Consider the following 18150-nt stretch of genomic DNA (forward strand, 5'->3'; position numbering starts at 1 on the left):
CACTGACACTGTCCCCCTACACCCGCAACTCCTCCCTCCACAAGCACCCTCCCCCCCCCCCACACCCCCCCCCACCCACACCCCCCTCCCCCTGCACTGACCCCTATCCCCACATGCACTGACCCCTTCCCCCAATATGCACTGACCCCCTTCCCCAGTATGCACTGACCCCCTACCCCCTACATGCACTGACTCCCTCTCCTGTACATGCACTGACCCCCTCCCCCAACATGCACTAACCACCTTGCTTCCAGATGCATTGACATCCCTCCCCCAATATGTACTGATCACTCACATCCAAATGCACTGACACACACCCATGACCTGCACCAACCCCTTCCACCCACACACACTGATTTTCCTCTCCCCCCTACACGCACTGATCCCGCTTACCCCCCCACAGGCACTGACCCCTCTCTCTCTCCATATCTACCGATCCCCTCTCCGTCTCCTCTGCCCTTGACATTAGAATTCTTTTCAGTGTTTGCATTTCCTGGTTGATCACCTCCTGCAACAATCAGGAGAGATTAAAGATTTAACCATTTTGAATCAATATTGTGCCATAGGGAGGTGTTTTGGGGAAGTACAAGTACAAAGAACTAAGGGAAGGGTCATTAAAAAAACTGGAAGGAAGAAGAGATTAAATATCAACAGGAACAGCAGCATGGTGGCTCAGTGGTTAGCACCACTGCCTCATAATGCCAGGGACCTGGGTTCAATTCCAGCCTCAGGTGACTGTCTGTATGGAGTTTGCATGTTCTCCCTGTGTCCTCCAGGTGCTCTAATTTCCTCCCATAGTCCAAAGAAATGCAAGTTAGGTGGACTGGCCATGGGAAGTTGCCCATAGTGTTCAGGGATGTGTAGGCTAGATGGGTTAGCCATGGGAAATGTGGGCTTACAGGGATAGTTAGTGTTGGTGCAGTGCTCTTTAGAGGATTGGTGTAGACTTGATGGGCTGAGTGGCCTGTTTCTGCACTGTAGGGATTCTATGAATATGGTGGGGAAAAACAAAAAAGGGAGTTAGTAATGGAATGGGTAAAGAAGTGACATATGGGTCTCGGAAATTGCTGAACTATAAACAAAAGGAGGTACATTTTACTCCTGTGATAATCTATAGATTTTGGTTTTGGAATGTGATACCCAATGCATTACATCTATCTGGGAATCCTGGATTATTGCTGTAAATTTGTATGCCTGGGAAATTTACAAGCTGTTTTTAAGGATCAAAAAAGTTTCCTGTGTTGCTCAACTTTCAGATCTCCTCCCTGAACGTACAGCTGGATCAGGCCAGGAGAGAGCTGGAATCTTTCCAGGAGCAAAGGTCTCGGCTCCATGGACAAGTAAACTCCATCGAGGGACTAAGAACGCAGATTCCAAAAGGCTTCATCTCTCAGGTAGGGAGCTTACCTGACACCAGGAATGTCTTTCTGCAGGAGAGGAACAACATGGGCAAAAACTGGTTGATACTGAGATCTTGTTAAGCATTTTTAACCCTATCAGTTCAGTTCACAAGAGCAAGGCTGATTGGATAATTCTTTCAAAGAGCCAGTACAGACAGGTGGGCCAAATGGTCTGTTTCTGTGTTGTGCTGTAATCCAATGCACCCTGAATGTTCTCCCATATTTTATCCTCTGTAGATGTGAAGTCATGCACAATTCTGCTGCCTATATCTAAACTTGTGATTCGTCCCATTTCCCTATCACCCCTTGCATTCACTGACCTACAGTAGCTCCAAATCAAGCAAAATCTAGATTTAAAAATTTTCAACCTTGTTTTCAAATCCCTCCTTTCTCACCCCTCCCCATCTCTTTCAACCCCAAAACTCTCTAGGATGTCTGTCATCTATTTTTGGCAGGTTAAGAAACTCTGATTTTAATCATTCTGGAATTTGATTCCAAATGCATTACCATCTGCCTGGGAATCCTGGATTATTGCTGTAAATCTGTATACCTGGGAAATTTACAAGCTGTTTTTAAGGATCAAAAAAGTTACCTCTTTCTCAAATTTTAGATCTCCTCCCTGAACGTAAGCTGGATCAGGCCAGCAGAGAGATGGAATCTTTCCAGGTGCAAGACTTTTAGCTGCCAGGGCCCCAAGGCCTGGAGTTCTCTTCCTAAATCTCTCCACCTCTAAAACTTCTCTTTCCTCCTTTAACACACTCACTGAAACCTAACTTTTTGATAGAACTTTTGGTCATCTGATCCAATATCCCTTCATGTGTCTCGGTATCACATTTTGTTTTATAATGCCCCAGTAAAGCTCCTTGGAATGTTCACTTACATTTAGTAAAATGCTCTTTCAAAATATAAGTTGCCTTTGTAGTATTCCAAGCTGCTTGGTGGCGTATTCTGCAAGTAACACAAACTGGCCTCTGGTATCTTATGGCCTCATGCCGCCTCTTCCAGGAGGATCACTGGGAATCAGTCATAGGAACAGGAAGAGACCATTCATCTACCAGGGCCTGTCCTACCACATTCAATTATCTGGCTCCTCTGTACGTTAACTCCATTTATCCACCTTGGTTCTGCACATTGAAAGCTCTTGTTGAGCTAAAGTCTACCGATCCCTGTTGTCATGTTTTAGGTTTCGCCTCCCTGCCTCAAAAGTGTTTCTGCCACTAGGAGTCCCAGATTTCTACTCCCACTTGGGTGAAAAAAGTGCTTAAAGTGCTTCCAAACGTCGTCCCTGATTAGCTCAGCTTGAATTTCAATATTACGCCCTCTATTGTTCAGGACTCACATTCCTTCCCCTCGCCCGGCCAAAGAAATTTCTCTCTATCCTATCAATCCTTTAATTATCAACCCCTCAATTTTCTATACTCCAGGACATGAAAGGCCCCTGTGCCTCTTTCTCCTCTCGCTTAACCAAATGGTACTGAGATTATTTTGCCTAGCCCCACACAATATTTGGCTCTCATCCCTCCAGTCTCTTCAATTTCAGGAAACCTGTGAGCGTAACTTCAGGGAGATGGAGGAGTCCCATCGGAAAGCAATGGAGGAACTTCAACGGCAACATAAACGGGAGTTAGAGAAGGTCCAGCAAGACAAGGACCGACTGTTATCCGAGGAAGCTGATGCCACCATTTCTGGTAAGAGCAGGGTGTCACAGATCCAGTACGCTCAACGTTAAGGGATGGAGGGAGATAACAGGAACTGCAGATGCTGGAGAATCTGAGATAACAAGGTGTAGAGCTGGATGAACACAGCAGGCCAAGCAGCATCATAGGAGCAGGAAGGCTGACGTTTCGGGCCTAGACTCGGGCCTGCCGTGTTCATCCAGCTCTATACCTTGTTATCTCAAGGGATGGAGGGAGGCAGCTTTTGATCACACTGTGGGTCTAAAGTAATCCGCCTGGTAATATTTTCATTAAGGGTTTATGTTTTACCCCCTCCTCCCACCCTATCTTCTGCATAAAAACCAGCCTTTTCATAGCTACCATCAGTTCTGAGGAAGGGTTGTTGGATCTGAAACATTAACTCTGATTTCTCTCCACAGATCCTGCCAGACCTGCTGAGTTTTTCCAGCAATTTGTTTTTGTTTCTGATTTCCTGCATCTGCAGTTCTTTCGGTTTTTATTCACTGGTTTATAATTCCTTGTTTTCTCTGTACCTCCATTTTTAAATAGTGGGGTTACATTAGCTACTCTCTAATCTGTTGGAACTGTTTCAGAGTCTAAAGAATTTTACAAGATAACCACTAATGCATCCACTATTTCTAAAGTCACTTCCTTAAATACTCTGGGATGAAGATTATCAAACCCTGGGAATTTATCAGACTTTCATCCCATCAATTTCCCCAGTACCATTTACCTACTAATACAGATTTGCTTCAGTTCCTCCCTCTCACTAAACTCAGTGTTCCCCACCATTTTTGGTACATTATTCATGTCCTCTTCTGTGAAGACAAATGGGAAGTATGAATTTAGTTCATCAACCGTTTCTTTACTCCCCATTATGAATTCACCCATTTCTGACTGTAAGGGAGCTACATTAGTTTTCACCAATCTTTTTCTTTTTACATACCTATAGAAACTTTTAGAGTCAGTTCTTAAGTATCCCCGCCCCCAAGTTTTTTCCTCCTTCACAATTAATTCCTCGGTCCTCCTTTATTGAGTTCCAAACTATTCCCAATCCTCAGGTTATTGTTTTTTATCTTAGCAATTTGTATGCCTCATTTTAGCGTCTCACTTCCCTTGTAACCATGGTTTGGCTACTGTTTTTTTGCACTCTTGTGCCAGACGGGAATAAACAATTTTTGTAGATCACCCATTTGCTCTTTGAATGTCTGTCTGCTATTGCCTACCCGTAGTCATTCCTTTCAGTAATATTTCCCAGTCCATCATAGCCAATTCATGCCTCATACCATCGTAGTTTCCCTTATTAAGTTTCAGGATTCCAGTCTTAGAATCAACTACCTCATGTCGAGTTTGAAGAATTCTGTCATATTGTGATCACTCATCCCCAAGGGAGACTCTTTCAACTATATTGCTCAGTCTAAGATGCCTGTTCTCTCATTGTGTCCTCAACATATTGGTCCAGAAAACCATCCCATGTACACTCTAGGAATTCCTCCTTTCTGATATTGTGACTAATTTACTTTGTCCAATCTATATATAGATTAAAGTCACCCATAATTACAAACGTTCCTTTACCACATGTATCTTGAATTTCCTGTTCAATGCTGTCTCCAATATCACCACCACAGCTGGTGGTCTCTATACCACCCTCACTAATGTTTTTGCTCCCTGATATTTCTCAATTCTACCAACACAGACTCTATATTGTCTGAGCTAATAAGTTTGCTCAATGTTGTGTTTCAACCAGTAATGCAAATCCACTGCCGTTTCTTTCTTGTCTATCCTTCCTAAATACTGAATACTGAATAGCCCTGGATATTTACTTCCCATCCCTGGTCACCCTGTAGCCCTATCGTCGTAATCCCACTGTATCATAATTTATCCACTTTATTTCAAATGCTCCATGTATTCAGGCACAAAACCTTAAAGTTTGTCTCTTTAACGTTCCTTGTCCTATTCCCACTATTTTTTTACTATGGCCTTGTTTGATTCGAGCCTTTGACTCTTCTGCCTTTCACTTCTGTTATTCCTTTTTCTGTCTTTTGTATTTGTCCTTGATTCTCCTTCTTCTGACTTCTTGCATTGGTTCCTATTCCCCTGCCAATTTAGTTTAAAACTTCCCAACCATTCTAGCAAATACTCCTCCTAGGGCATCAGTCCTGGTCCTGCCCAGATGTAACCTGTCCAGTTAATCTTGGTCCCACCTCCCCTAGGTCTCAATGCTGATGAATTGGAAACCCTTCTCCTCACACCATCTCTTCAGACACTTCTTCGTCCTATATATCATGCTATTTCTACTCTGACTAACACATGGCATTGGTAGTAATCCTGAGACCACTACCTTTGAGTCTGACTTTTCAGTTTGCTTCCTAACTCCCTTTATGATGCTTGTAGGACCTCATCCCTTTTTTTGACCTGTGTCGCTGGTACCAATGTATATCACCACCACTGGCTGTTCACCCTCCCCCTCCAGGATGTCGTGTAGCAGCTCTGAGACATTCTTGACCCTAGCACCAGGGAGGCAACATGCCATTCTGGAGTCTCATTTGCGGCCACAAAAAATGTCTGTCTATACCCCTTACAATTGAATCCCCCATGACCATTGCATTTCCACACTTCTTTCTCCTCCCCTGTGCAGCAGAGCTAACTATGGTACCACGAACTTGTCTGTTGCTGTTTTCTCCTGGCGTGATGCAACTCACACTTAGCCAATAGAAAATAAGACTCAACCCGCAGTCACTGTTGTAATATAAAAATATGCAGCCAATTTGCAGGCTCCCCCAAACAGCACTCTGACAATAACCGGTTGATTTGTTTTAGAGATGTTTATTGTATAATGGCTAGGACTCCAGAATATTTGACGTGCAGCGGAGAGAAGGCAGGATCTTGGTTTCTCATCTCATCCATGAGAGCACACAGCTAACAGTGCAGAGATGAGAGTGCCCCCACTAAGCCAAGGCTGATTGCAAGCAACCTCACGAATGGCACTGCTGCCTGTCAGCCAATTAAGATAGATTTGCTGACAGGTGATGACTAAGGTGCCCATGGCCATTGCAGGAAACTTCAGTGAGCTAACTTTCCAACTATATGAGCTCTCTGATGTCAATGACATTTCTGAGGAAAATTTTCAAAGTCTCTGATTAGTCCCATTTCACCCTGATTTACCACACAGCAGTGAGAACCAGTTTCATCTGATTTAAAATCTTAAACATTATTCTTAGCTGCTTTTTAGTACTTCATTTTCATTTTGAAGTACAGGAAGTGGTGTTTGACAAAACGTACGTGAGTGTTTTGAGGATACAGATGGTTCAATCTTGGTTTCCGGAAAAACTGTTTAATAAAAAGATAATCTGGGTCAATGTAAGCCATTAATAGTGACCCTAACACTAATTCCAGTGACCCCGAATATGTCTTGGGTTTTGTCAATCTCTTCACCCATTTCTTTCCTTTATGTAATCCTTGTTGATTCTACAAATCTACGTGATTCGCACCTCTTCCATAATATGAAAATCTTCCCTCATGGTTTAATTAAAGAAGTGTACTTTCTGTTTCCAGACTCTCTCTTTGAAATTAGTCATTCACCAACATCTGTGTTTGAATGAGCACAGAGGCATTCTTGAATGAGCACATGAGCCAATATGGTGAAGATTAGTGAGAAGCCAGAGAATAGTCTTTGAAAACTAGCAAAGAACAATGAGACAAGCAGTAACAGGGTAAAAGATATAATATGAGGGTAAGCTAGCTATTAATATAGAAGAAGATTGCAAGAGTTTTTGTAGATATATGAAAGGTAAAAGATAGGGATCAGTGGCCATTAGACTGCTGGAAAATAAGGTTGGAGAAGTAAGAATGGGGAACAAAAAAGTGGTGGAGATGTTGAATAAGTACTTTGCATCATTCTTTACGGTGGAAGACACCCATAGCAAGCCAGAGCTTCGACAGAGGTGAGTGTAATGGCTATCACTAAGGACAAGGTTCAGGGGAAACTGAATTGTCTGAAGGTGGATAAATCACCCGGACTGGTCTGACTACACTCTACAGCTCTGAAGGAGATAGCTGAGGAGATTGTTCAGGCATTGGTGGTAGTCTCTCAGGAATCACGGGAGTTAGGGAGAGTCCCAGAGGACTGGAAAATAGCTAATGTAACACCCCTGTTTAAGAAGGGAAGAAGGCAGAATGTAGGAAATTATAGGCCAGTTCGACTGACCTCAGTCTTTGGTAAGATTTTAGAGACAATTGTTAAAAATGAGATTGCTGAGTACTTGAAAGTGCATTGTAAAATAGGGCTGAGTCAGCATGGCTTCATCAAGGGGAGGTCATGCCTGACAAATCTATTAGAATTCATTGGGGAGGCAATGAGCAAGTAAGAGAAAGTAAAGACAGTGGACACAATCTATGTGGATTTCCAGAAGGCCTTTCACAAGGCTACTAAATAAGAGATGGTGTTAGGAGCAAGGTGCTGGCATGAATAGAAGATTGGGTGATTGGCAGAGGCAGAGAGTGGGGATAAAGGGATCTTTTCCAGGATGGTAGCCTTGAACCTGGGCTTCCCAGTCCAGGGGTAGGGACATTACTACTGCACCACAAGAAGGCCCTATTAATGTATTTAAACATATTTTCCTAGTCAACCTATTCAGAGATGTTATTACACACCTCTGGAGTTGATGAGACTTGAATCTAGGCCTCCCGGTTCAGGGGTAGGGACACTACAACTGTGCCACAAGACAGCCTCTTATTATTGTCTTTAAAATTAAGTTAAAGAAACTCATTTCAGCTGTGACTGGTTTTTGTTCTGGATTGCAGCCATTGAAGCTGTGAAGAAGGCTCATCGTGAAGAGTTGGAAAGATTGCGGAGCACTCAGAACATTTCAAACAACAGTGATTTGGAGAGGCTTCGCAAACAGCACCAGTGAGTACGGCTTACTCCTTGGGAATTTTGAAATGGTGTGAGTAGGGACCTATAGAGAGAAGCAGCAGGTAACTGAGGGAGTTGTATTTCTTAATGGGGTGTTAATTGTTTTCTAGTCCAAAATGGGAAAGTAGAATTTTATTCACACCCAGTCTTTCAGCAAATTAACTGGAGTCAGGGTGGGACTTAGGCCAGACTGGTAGCAAGAAGTCTGTTCTACAGCAAGCGCTGCCTAATCATTCAGCAAACAGTTACATTAAAGCAAAATATTGCAGCTGCTGGAAATTTGAAATAAAAAAACTGCTGGAGAAACTCAGCAGGTCTGGCAGCATTTTTGGAGAGAGATTCAATTAAAGTCTGTATGAACGACAGCAAACAGAACTTCAAATTCAGCAATGTCTCCTGACAAAAGAAGGATTATTTCTCCATTTGAATGCACTGAGTGGAAGATAATGACTTGCTACAAATTTTGTATCAATCCCAGTCACTTACACAATGTTTCATTTCTAACCTGGTTGGGAATGATAGTGTACAGAGTCTGTCAGGGTATGTTTGGCTGGGAGGACCGATTGTGTTTGTGCTGTTTTGTGTGACATCACTCATCGACGCTTTATTTATTTACTTTGCTGCTTTTCTGTAGGGAGGAGCTGGAGTCACTTCAACGGGAGCTGCAGGTGCTGTCAGAACAATACTCCCACAAGTGCCTGGAGATTAACTACCAGATGAAGGAGACGCAAATGCGGGAGAGGGACCTGTCACGGAGCCAACGAGAAAATGAGGAGCTGCTTCGACAAAACCAGGTAACAGGGGCATGGACAATTGCAATTGGGCAGTGATGCCCACACCAGAAAAGTAGCTTCTCAGAGAAGGAGGAGGATCTTTGAACTAAAATAAGGGACAAGAAAAGGCTTCTCAGCCCATCACCCACTGCTAAGAATCCTGATATTTTATAGATAGTGCCTTTTGGACACACAATGTGAATTCTGGAGGGTCAGCAACCCTAAGCACTACCTGGATTAAATCCTTCCATAGACCTGCCCCCTGCCTTGAGTATTTTTTTTTCTCTTTGGGTCTAAAAGCCAGGATGGTCCTCAACCAGAAAGTGTTGTAAGTACCAATTTTGGGAATTTCGGGGCACCGCAGTGATGCATGCAGACACACAAAATGGCTGTTCTGTCCCTTCCAAGCTCTGCTACAGCTGCCTCACTATGAATCTGTGATGAGTTTGACTGAGAAAAGCTGAATGATGTTTATGGTGGTTAGAATGTAGGTGCTTTGTGGCCATGACTAGTTCCCTCCTCAGATGGTAACCAAGACGAGAGAAATACATCCTGTGGCCTTGTGTCTTGGTGCGTCACCACGGCATCTGGGCAGGTCAGAATTGTCATTTGTCCTTACAGGTTGGGTTCAGAGCATCAGTCGCAGCAAGAAGTGTGAGTGTGGTATTTTGTCAGTTGTCCTCCAGAGAGTAGAACTCCACAATCCAGGCTGACAGTGCAGTGCAGTATTGACAGAGTACTGTACTGTCAGAGGTGCTGCCGATTCTGTCATTAAACTGAGGCTGCACATGCCTCGTTGCCCTTCTAGGTGGATGTAGTCATGGGTTTGGAAAGTGCTATCTAAGAAGTCTTGGTGAATTTCTGCAATACATCTTATAGATGATGAGCAAGCAGTGGTGGAAAGAGTGAAGGTTTGTGAACATGGTGCCAGTCAATTGGGCTGCTTTGTCCTGGATGGTGTTAAGCTTCATGACTGTTATTAGAGCCGCACTCATCCAGGAAACTGAGGAGTCAGGAGTTGTTATCTGCTGCAGAATATCTAACCTCTGATCTGCTCTTGTATATGGCCAATCCAGTCCAGTTTCTGATCTGTGGTAACCCCAGAATGCTGATTTTTAGGGATTCAATAATGATAATGCCATTGATTGTCAAGAGGTGACAGTTGGATTCTGTCTTGTTGGAGATTCTCATTGCCTAATATTTGTGCAGAGCGAACGTACTTTCCACTTGTCAGCTGAAGCCTGGATATTGTCCATGTCTTGATGTATTTGGACGTGGACTGCTTCAATATCTGGGGAGTGGTGAACAATATTGAACATTGTACAATCATCAGTGAACATTCCACTTCTGATCTTATGATGGTCACTGATGAAGTATCTGAAGATGGTTGGGCCAAGGACACTACCCCGAGGAGCACTTGCAAAGACATACTGGAGCTGAGATGACTGATTTCCAACAACCAGAACCATCTACCAATGTGCCAGATATGACTCTAACCAGCAGAGTCTTTTCCCCCAATTCCCATTTACTCTCGTTTTGCTAGGGCACCTTGACACCACGTTTGGTCAAATATGGCCTCTATGACAAAGTCAGTCACTCCCACTTCACCTCTGCCATTCAGTTCTTTTGTCTGCGTTTGCACCAAATCAGTAATGAGGTCAAGAGCTGAGTGGCCCTGGCTAACTCAAACTGAATGTCCAGTTATTGCCAGGCAAGTGCTGCTTGATAGCACTGTTGATGACACCTTCCATCACTTTACTGATGATCAAGAGTAGACTGACGAGACAGTAATGAGCCTGGTTGAGGATTTGTCCTGTTTTGTGTGTACAGGTCATACCTGGGCAACTTTCTACGTTATTGGATAGATATCACTGTTGTAGCTTGGCTAGGGGTGTGACTAGTTCTGGAGTATATGTCCTCAGTACAAGTGCTGGATTGTTGTCAGGCCCACCGGCTTTGCAGTATGTACTGCCTCCAATCTTCTGTTAAGATCATATAGAGTGAATCAAATTGGCTGAAGATAACATCTGTCATACTGGAGCCTCTAGAGGAGGCCAAGATGGGTTAACTACCCTGTACTTAGCACTTTAGCCTTATCTTTTGCATTGATCTGCAGGGCTATCCAATTATTGAGGATTGGGATGTTTGTGGAACTTCTACCTTCAGTGAGTTGTTTAATTGTCCACCGCCATTTACGACTGGATATGGCAGGTTGCAGAGCTTAGATCTGATCAGTGGGCTGTGGAATTGCTTAACTCTGTTGGTTGTATTTTATTTCCAAAGTTTTTATTGAATTCAAATTTCACCATCTGTTAGGTTTTTGCCAACATTACCTGGGTCTCTGGATTGAACTGAATTGAATTGAATGATTTATTGTCACTTGTATTTTACAGTGAATAATAAAGTAAAATACAGTGAAAAGCTTCAATTGTCACCGCAATCCGGCACCATTTTGAATAGTTTAAGAATAAAAAGATATAACTGAAAGAGAGTCTATCTTCATTGTACCACCTCTGCCATGAGTCCTGAGCCCTGAACCGGCTCACCAGTGACATGTGCGCCTCCACCCCTCCTTCAATGACTTGCCACCACCTGCAACGGACCCACTAACATAGGAATCGCCACTGTTTAGGTGTCATCTCTTCATTGCTGGGTCCACCTCACTGACGCTGAAGTCGGGTCCCATGCTGAACCCACACTTGCCCTGCAATCAGGAATCTCCGGTTCCTCTGTCACTGCCACCTCACCGATAACCAGGAATCCCCGCTCCGGGCCTACCACAAGCACCGTCAGGAATCCCTGGCTCCACAGCACCTTGATGATGCCAGGAGTCCCAGCTATTGGCATACTGCAACCAGGAGAACCTGCCTCCACTGCCACCTCACCAAGAGTCCTACTCCAGCCGCCTTCCTCCAAGATGTTGCCTTCTCCAACAGGAAGAAGATGAGAAAAAGACAATAAAGGGAAAAATGATGAAAAGGGTAATGATGAAGAAAGGAAGCGGCTGGTCTGGAGCAGCCGCCTCAGGAGCCCAAACACTGCCTACATTGCCAGTGCCGCCATTGTGGAACCTGCTCCATCGACCGTACCACTAGACCATCACTTCCCTGGGTGATGTCTGCTGCTACCAGCCCCCAAAACTTTCACAAACACAAAACATTGCAGCTATAACTTGTGTTGTTTCCGCCTTTGTATAAATATAGAATGATTGTCACTCTGAAGAGAAGCTGTAATCTTATCTCGACGATTCAGCTGACAGCACAAGTGAGTTTCCTGTTGTCCCCATCCCTTCCTGAGACGCCTGTCTAAGGCTTTCTGCAGAGTCAAGAAAACTTGAGTGCCAGCTCTCAGCACAAGGCCAAGCACCCTTACCTTTCCATCCCCGTACAAGCATTAACCGAACAGACAAACAGGACGTCCTGCCCCTTGGCATCCCGCTGTTCCTCAACAACTTTTCCCAAATTAGGTGAAAAATCCCCAGCCTGGCATAAAGATGTCTCTTATTTGTCACAGTACCCACAGTTTAAATCATTTCTTGTGTTAACTTTGTATCAAACCGTGAGAAGGAGCCTCCCAAGATGGCCTTCACGTTGTGAAAAGTATGTAGAAGCACTAGAAAACATGTTGTAAAACCAAATCTTTTTATTTTTCTTTATTTTTTCATTATTGACCAAATATGGGAAGAAGTCCTGCTTTAAACTAAGCAAACTGGAAAAGGGATGTTTCAGTTTTAAAACAAATTACTGGAACTCATTGTGAGTTGTATTTACACTGATTCTTACTTGAAGCAGTGGGGAGAGAATTGCTGGACTCATCAGCACCGTAGGCGTGTGTTCAGGGCAGTTTTGCTCAGAGGCTGTCTATTGTTTAGTTTTTCAATCAGGACCAACTCATTGGGTTAGGAATGTTCAATATGGCAACAACTCACTGTTTGGCTCCTGGGCAGATGGGCTGCCTATGTGTAAACAATACAGGGGTAGAAAGCTTCCAGACTCTAAAGAGAGGGCATCTCTCTCTTTCTTTGTAAAGAAGTGACAAAGAATTGGAAGATAGCTAACTATTCTCACTCACAATTTGCCTAAAATCTGTTGCCTCTCACCAGTGAATGAGATGCTAAACAATTAGCGTGACAACCATCCCGTGATTGCAGTAAGGAATTGTGCGGAACTGAAAAGAGGATATCTGAGATCAGAAGGACTCAGAGAAGCAAAACAAATTGGAACTCTGTAAGATAAATGGTTTAATTAATGATATTTATATTCCTTGTAATTGTGTATCAATTTATCATATTAACAATTGAGAGACCATAAAACCATGATAAGGAGAGAAATAATTGAGAGAATATTGAGGTGTTGGTGGTGTATGATAATGTTACCAACAGAATGGTAATTCACAGCCCCAGGATAATGTTCTGGGGACATGAATGTGAATCCCACTATGGCAGATAATGAAATTTGAATTTAGCAGAATCTGGAATTGAAACCAAGTGTAATGGCAACGATGTAACCATCTCGTTCGCCGATGTCCTTTATGAATGGAAATCCCAATCTGGTCGGCCTGCATGACTCCAGACTCTCAGTGATGTGGTTGATTCTTAACTGCCCTCTGAAACAGCTGAGAGAGCCAATTGATTTAAGCAAGACTATGGAGATGGCAACAAATGCCAAGTTTACTAGTGATAACCACATTCCATACAAAAATAAAAGGGGAGAAAAGTTGATTAAAGTGTTCAAGTTATGAGTAGGTTTAGTGAAACTGTTACCACTGACACAAAGATCAAGAACCAGAGGATGCTGATTTAAGGTGATTGGCCAAAGAACCATCAGTGACATAACCAAACTCATTTTTGTAGAAAGTGGTTAGGATCTGGGATGCACTCCTGAGAATTTTTTCAAACCAAATCTAATCATGGCCTTCCAAAGGCAATTGGATAATAACCATAAGAGAAATAATTTGCAGGGTGATAGGGAGAAGGTGAGGGGATGAGATGGCTGTGATGTCCTTGCGGAGAGTCAGCACAGACACATATGCTGAATGGCCTGGTGTAATCATTCTCTGATTCACTAACTAAATATCCCAAAGTAACTTGGAGTGAATGGCATTGGCGGAATTGTAACTGTAGGTTTGTCTTGATCCAGTTTCTCGCAGCTGTCTCATGTCTCAGTGTTTTCCCTCTTGATTGTAACTGTGCATATCTTTGCGCTGAGAGCATTGTGGCCAGAAGTCCTCTTGACAGGGAGCTGTCTGATTACATGGATACACACAGACAGACAGACAATTATCAGCAGAGCAAAACAAGAAATTTTCAAAGAAACTCAGCAGGTTTGGCAGCCAGCTATGGAGAGAAAGCAAAGTCAGCGTTTCGGGTCCAGTGACTGTTCTTCAGAACTCAAAACATGTTGACTCTGCATTTACTCCACAGATGCTGCCAGACCTGCTGAGTTTCTCCACCAATTTCTGTTTTTGTTTCAGATTGACTCACCTCCTAATTACAATGTTTCTGTCTTGTCTTTTGCAGGAGCTGAATGGCCAGTTATCAGAGGAGATTGCCCGAATACGTGCACTTGTGACAGGAAAGAACCATGATAACATTGGGAATTTACCTGTCACTGGTGACAGAGATACCTGTGAATTGGAGGTAAGACAGGAGCAGGTGGTGCAGACTTTTTGTTGAACCATACACCATTTCACAAAAATCAGTTCAAAACTTTGGGAGTCAATTCAGCCCATTGTATCTACACTGGCTGTTTAAAGACCTACCTAATCGGTCCCACTACCCTTTTCTTTTTCCTGCATAACCCTAAGAACCTACTGACCGAAACATTGTTAATAAATATTTATATCACTATGCATCAAGTTCCCCAGAATAAAAGGGAATTGATAAATGCTTAATACAGGAAAGATTTGAAAGGCCCTGGGCCAAGGAGTGGGGCAAATTGGTTAGCTCCTTTAAAAATTGGCCACACTTTATATGGAATGATACTATGATCTGAATCTACAACAGTAATTGTTGTTACGTTAGCAAGCACAATCCTACAAATAACGGTGGTATGACATTAATGAAGGGTGAAATCGTAGCCAGGAATTTAGATACCACCATGGATCTTTAAAGTCCACATGCAGCAATTGGAAGAGTTGATGGGCCTCATTGTAATGTTTCTATAGCAAATGAAGTCTGTCCAGTTTCAAGTTATAACTACTGGTGTATTACTAGGAAATAGCAAGAACTGCAGATGCTGGAGTCAGAGGCAACATAATATGGAGCTGGAGGAACACAGCAGGCCAGGCAGCATCAGAGGAGCAGGAAGGCTGACGTTTCGGGTCGGGACCCTTCTTCAGAAATGGGGAGGGGGAAGGGAGCTGGGAAATAAATTGAGAGAGGAGGGGTGGGGCTGGGGAAGGTAGGTGGGATGGTGATAGGTGGATGCAGGTAGGGAGTGGTGGGGATTGGTTGGTGGGATGGGTGGGGCGGATAGGTGGGGAAGAAGATGGACTGGTTGTATCAGTTCAAGGAGGCGGAAGGGAGGGTGGGTGGGGGTGGGGAAAGGTAGGTGGGGTGGTGATAGGTTGGATGCAGGTAGGGGGCAGTGGGGATTGATCAGCAGGAAGGGTAGGGTGGATGGGTAGGGAAGAAGATGGACAAGTTGTGTCAGGTCAAGGAGTGGGGGTGCTGGAGAGGGGGGATGAGGGGGAGGGTTGGACATGGGATGAGGCCGGGGCTGGGGAGATTTTAAAACTGGTGAACTCTATGTTTAGGCCATTGGGCTGCAGGCTCCCAAGGCGGAATATGAGGTGTTGCTCCTCCAACTTGCATGAGGTGTCATTGTGGCACTGGAGGAGGCCCAGAATGGACATGTCACCCAGGGAGTGGGAGGGCGACTGGAAGGTTTTATCATTATTAACTTTGATATGAATTATTATTAACTACTATTATTAACTTTGATCTGAATTGGGAGCTGAGCTTATTTTAGAATAACGTTTTCTGGGGATTGTCAACTTCAGATGAATATATCTCTGGAGGTTAAAATGAGCATAAGCATTAGGAGAGAGCATTCGGTCCTTGGTCCTGATACATCATTCAATAAGATCATTGGTCGAAGTGACTCCACGTTCTAGCCTGTCTATGAATAACCTTTCCTTGTCAATCAAAAATCTATCTCAGTCTTGAATATATTCAATGACCCAGCCTCCGCTGTTCACTGAGGAGGAAAATTCCAAACACTGACAACCTTCAGAAAGAAAAAATGTCTTCCTTATCTCATTCCTCCTGTTTCCTACCACCCCACCTGCTACAATGCTGCCATTGGTCACAAAGCACGTCAGTCTTCATAAATTGGCCTTCCCATAGCCAATCAGAAAACAACAATTATAAAATACCATGGCTGCTGGATGAAAGGATTTGATGAACGTTATCAACCTGAAACATTAACTGTTTCTCTCCACACAATGCTGCTGAAGTTGCTGAGTATTTCCAATGTTTTTTGATCCCAATCATTGAACTGTTCTGTTATCCATGGATCACCAGCTGCCATCCTGAAAAAGATCCCTTTATCCCCAGTTTCTACCTTCTGCCAGTCAGCCAATCCTCTATCCATGCCTAAAACCATGAGCTCTTATCTTATTTAGCAGCCTCCTGTGTGGCACCTTGTCAAAATTTGTCTAGAAATCCAAACTGATTGTGTCCACTAGCTGTCCTTTGTTTAACTTGCTCATTACCTCCTCAAAGTATTCTAACAGATTTGTCAGGCATGACCTCCCCTTGATGAAGCCATGTTGACTTCAGTTCTATTTAGCCATGCACTTCCAAATACTCTGCAGTCTCATCCTTAATAATGGACACTAAAATAATTAAAACAACTGAGGTCAGGCTAACCAGCCTATAATTTCCTGTCTTCTGCCTCTATCCCTCCCTTCTTGAGCAGAGATTTTACATTAGCTTTTTTCCAGTCCTCTGAGACCCTCCCTGACTCCAGTGATTCCAGAAAGGTCACCACCATTGCCACCACAATCTCCTCAGCTATCTCCTTCAAAACTCTGGGGTGTAATCCATTTGGTCCAGATGATTTATCCACCTTCGGACCTTGAAATAACTCCACAGAGTTGTCTACAGAAATAACTCCACAGACCTTGAAATAACTCCCATCACCAAGTTACTTTTTGTTTACATGTGGAAAGACCTTGACATTGATCCAGCTTCGTCAGAGCCAGCTCTCAGAGTGTTAGGATTCTGACCTTTATCTGTCAGCCAGGACTCCCTGATTGGATCAGATTAACAGCGCCAATCAGGGATCTTGAATTCTGTAATGTCTACCAGACTGACCACATTACAATCACTACAGATCTTTTATCTTCCCCAGTACCTTTTTCCTTAATGATGGCCATTACACTCACCTCTGCCCCATGACTCTCTTGAAGTTCTACTATTCTGCTGGTGTCTTCCACTGTGAAGACTGATGCAAAGTACCTATTCAGTTACTCTGCCATTTCTTTGTTCTCCATTACTACTTCTCTAACCTCATTTCCAGCAGTCCAGTGTTCACTCTTGCCTCTCTCTTACCTTTTTATATATCTAAAAAAAACTGCTACAATCTTCTTTTATGTTACTAACTAGCTTACCATCATATTTCACGTCCTCCCCATTATTGTTTTTTTAATTGCCCTCTGCTGGTTTTTATATGTTTCCCAATCCTCTGACTTCCCACTAACCTTTACCAGATTGTAATCCTTTTCTTTAGATATTTTCTAATCAACCTGGTCAAAGATGTTATTTCACATCTGTAATGACGGTGGGACTTGAACCAGGGCCTCCTATTTCAGAGATAGGGACACCACAGCTAGACCATTAGAGCCCTTTTGCTTTAATGCTGTCCCTGACTTCACTTGTCAGCCATGGTTGTCTCATTCTGCCCTTAGCATGTTTCTTCTTCCTTGGGATAAATTTCTGCTAGGCCTCACAAATTACCACCCAAAATGCCTGCCATTACTGCTCCACCTTCTTCTCTGATAGGCTCCCCTTCCGATCAACTCTGGTGAGCTCCACCCTCATGTCTTTGTAGTTACCTATAATCAGTTGTAATACATTACATCTGATTCAAGCTGGTCCTTGTCAAACTGCAAGATGAACTCTAACATATTGTGGTCACTGCCCCCCAGGAGTTCCTTCACCTTAAGCTCCTAAATCAAGTCTGCCTAGTTACATATCATCAGATCGAGAATTGTCTGTTCCCTAGTGGGTTCTATCACAAGCTTTGCCATTCAACCATCTCGTAGAAATTCCACAAATTTCTCTTCTTGGGATTCGCTCCCAACCTAATTTTCCCAGTCCACCTGCATATTGAATTCCTCCATCATTACTGTAATAGTGTCTTTCTTACATGGCTTTTCTA

The 18150-nt window shown here is 43.4% G+C and overlaps 1 protein-coding gene across 2 annotated transcripts in view; it reads left to right on the forward strand.

The window, feature by feature from the left end:
- Nucleotides 1-18150, forward strand: part of triobpb (TRIO and F-actin binding protein b) — an 80820-nt gene that overhangs the window by 38725 nt on the left and 23945 nt on the right. For both annotated transcript variants that reach the window (XM_048617641.1, XM_020519093.2), the window contains 5 exons: nucleotides 1257-1394; nucleotides 2941-3088; nucleotides 7880-7985; nucleotides 8626-8785; nucleotides 14283-14402. In XM_048617641.1, the coding sequence (XP_048473598.1) occupies nucleotides 1257-1394; nucleotides 2941-3088; nucleotides 7880-7985; nucleotides 8626-8785; nucleotides 14283-14402 (672 nt within the window). The remainder of the gene's footprint in view (nucleotides 1-1256; nucleotides 1395-2940; nucleotides 3089-7879; nucleotides 7986-8625; nucleotides 8786-14282; nucleotides 14403-18150) is intronic.

Source organism: Rhincodon typus, chromosome 37, assembly GCF_021869965.1.
Source record: "Rhincodon typus isolate 14 chromosome 37, sRhiTyp1.1, whole genome shotgun sequence".
NCBI lineage: Eukaryota > Metazoa > Chordata > Chondrichthyes > Orectolobiformes > Rhincodontidae > Rhincodon > Rhincodon typus.